Raw genomic sequence first — 746 nt, 5'->3', positions numbered from 1 at the left:
GAAGGGTCTGTTTCTGTGCTGTACATCTCTACGAAGCTCCTTGGATGCTGCCTGAACTGCTGTGCTCTTCCAGCATCACACTCTCAACTCTGATCTCCAGCATCTGTGGGACTCACTGTCTCCATAATCAATGGGCCGAATGGCCTGATTCCATTCCTCTTAGGACAGGAAGCAGAGACAAGTGACATTCTGAGATGCTTCATTTCAGTTCAAAAGGAGTGAAGTGGACAGAGATCTGCAGGTGAGCCCACAACAGATAAAGTTGGGGATGACCTGCCTGGATTGGAACACAGTGGATATCCAACTGTGGAGGCATCACAGGCAAATTCAACCTCGATCCATTTCACAGTCCACACCTACATTCCTGAACAGGAATCCCTCCGACAACCGCTGGGCTCCTGTGGGATCGGTCCTGTGGGATAGGAGCAGGTGGAATGTCACCAGGGAGGTGGAGCCAGTCCAGGAGTTACCTGTTTCAGGTGTTTGGCCTCATACTCGAGCTCCATCTCCTTGTTACGGAAGGTCAGCTCGATCGTGGTGCAGGATGGAGCCCGACTCCAGCCGGGCGTCTCCACCTCCAACTTATACAACTGCAAATATTCCAGCTCCTTCCGCAAATCCTCAATCAGCTGCAGCAGGGACAGGGAGAGAGACAAAGAGAGGGACACGGTCAGGGACAGAGACAGAGACAGGGTCAGAGACAGGGTCAGGGACAGAGACAGAGAGAGAGGCAGAGACACAGTCAG

The 746-nt window shown here is 52.8% G+C and overlaps 1 protein-coding gene across 1 annotated transcript in view; it reads right to left on the bottom strand.

Moving 5' to 3' along the window:
* rab11fip4b (RAB11 family interacting protein 4 (class II) b) overlaps nucleotides 1-659 on the bottom strand; it is a gene marked incomplete at its 5' end in the record, with an annotated part of 3485 nt that extends 2826 nt beyond the window's left edge. The window contains one exon of the mRNA XM_043684779.1: nucleotides 471-659. Within this exon, the coding sequence (XP_043540714.1) occupies nucleotides 471-659 (189 nt within the window). The remainder of the gene's footprint in view (nucleotides 1-470) is intronic.
* Between the last annotated feature and the right edge of the window lie 87 nt (nucleotides 660-746).

This window comes from Chiloscyllium plagiosum, unplaced genomic scaffold (assembly GCF_004010195.1).
Source record: "Chiloscyllium plagiosum isolate BGI_BamShark_2017 unplaced genomic scaffold, ASM401019v2 scaf_5658, whole genome shotgun sequence".
Lineage (NCBI taxonomy): Eukaryota > Metazoa > Chordata > Chondrichthyes > Orectolobiformes > Hemiscylliidae > Chiloscyllium > Chiloscyllium plagiosum.
This window is presented reverse-complemented; position numbering and strand designations above follow the sequence as displayed.